Here is a 1,641-nt window from a genome sequence, read left to right as displayed (position 1 = left end):
TTACACCAAATACTGTTCTTTTTAGCAGCATCATATGACCCCTTTGAAGACAGCATAAAGTAATACAGACATTAGCGGATATAGGCACAGATATGACAATTTTGTTATTGATCATGTGTTGAAAATGTCAAATATTGTCAGTGTCTTAGATAAATAGATGTGAGATGTTTTATGTACATATGTTTATTGAATAGAAAACAGAATTTTGTAGTGCATTAACTTATGACATTATGAAATATCTCATTAATTTAAAGAACCAATTAATTTAAAAAATAGACATTTCTATTCAGAAACGAAAATAAAATATTCAAGTACAAATTAGTATATTAAACATGAATTAAATGATTAGACCACAATAATTACAGCTGACAAAGCAGTAGGCTTATTTTTGTTAAAAGCTTCAAGTACCACGGGAAGTAACATTTGAGTTTTTATTTTTCTTATTATATGCAATTCTTGGAGTTTTCACGTTCAGTTTTCAGTACTTTGGACATTTCCAATCTTTTCAATCTCATTTCCTCCATATCAGTAGTCTGTTTGAACTGAGCCTTTTGGAGTTAAAGAGTTTTTTTTTAAGCAGTTCTGCAGATCTATTCTATTTTCCACAGAAGGCAAACTGTAAGTGTATCAGTGTTCAGAACCATTTTTGGCGCTAGTCTCTTTGCTTAGCCCTCTTGCAAACTGGTTGCTGCCACATTCCTTTGACAATATTAGAACATTTTCACAAAATGGGTTTCCAATAGTAGTTTAAATCCCATTCATTCTCAGTCTCTATAAAAGCTGTCAATCATTTTTCATCTGTCTTTTAGCACCAGTCAAACCTTTGTCCTACCATTCTGAAAAAGATTTGATTGGGAACCCGCAGGTAGCGGCAAAGCTTCTGGAAAGCCTCGTTGCTAAGCGGAGCATGGGGTCTTCCTTTAGACTCATCCAGGCACTTGTCGTGTCCTGCAGACAGCATACAATAAAAGCCCTTAGTGACGTTAAAGTAGAAATTGTCTGGCTTTATCTGAGGTGGAAGTTCCAAAAACGTCTCCGCCTTCTGCAGCTCAGGGAACGGATTCCTAATAAGTGCCTCTCCATCCACAATGTGCATCTGCCCTCTGGGAAAAAGCTCCAACCATCTGGCAAGGTGCTGGTAGTAAAAGCTCCTCTGAAGGGCCTTGTATTTGGGATTGATGTGTCCTTGAGACAGCAGCAGCTCTTCGAGTGGTTGGTATGGCTTGTTTTGCTGAATTCGGTTATGGAGAACTTGTGTGTAGTCTGATACAAGTCTCTCTGCAGGGTCACGAACGATCAGCAGCAGTTTCACAGCTGGATTCGTGGCCCATATCCTCTTTGGGGCCAGTGGTGCTGTGAAGTAGCCAGGGGTCTTTTCCACCGTCAGCTGCCCAGGGAGAGTGACGGGCATCTGGGCGCGATACCAGTCCAGACCCTTCCGAAAATTTTCATCCAGGTTGAAGTAGTGGATCTCGTTCTTGGCTACGTCCACATCTGGATGGAGGTTGAGCATCTCCAGCAGGGCCCTGGTGCCTCCTTTGCGCACCCCGATGATTATGGCTCCTGGCAGGCGTTGCAAAGCCGAGGCATTGGAAGTTCCAGAAGGGGTCGCTGAAGTCACTGAGGTCAGAGAGGCTCGGA

At 41.6% G+C, this 1,641-nt stretch overlaps 1 protein-coding gene across 1 annotated transcript; it reads right to left on the bottom strand.

Annotated features, from left to right (window-relative positions):
- Nucleotides 1–419: 419 nt before the first annotated feature.
- On the bottom strand, nt 420–1,635 carry LOC107578102 (heparan sulfate glucosamine 3-O-sulfotransferase 1-like; the record flags this gene model as incomplete). The annotated part of the gene is made up of 1 exon (XM_016264089.1): nt 420–1,635. A coding segment is annotated over one exon (830 nt), but the record flags the coding sequence as incomplete, so codon positions are not given.
- Nucleotides 1,636–1,641: the final 6 nt, after the last annotated feature.

Source organism: Sinocyclocheilus grahami, unplaced genomic scaffold, assembly GCF_001515645.1.
Source record: "Sinocyclocheilus grahami isolate Dianchi unplaced genomic scaffold, SAMN03320097.WGS_v1.1 scaffold8818.1, whole genome shotgun sequence".
Lineage (NCBI taxonomy): Eukaryota > Metazoa > Chordata > Actinopteri > Cypriniformes > Cyprinidae > Sinocyclocheilus > Sinocyclocheilus grahami.
The sequence above is the reverse complement of the archived record's forward strand: the minus strand, read 5'-3'. Positions and strand labels throughout refer to the sequence as shown.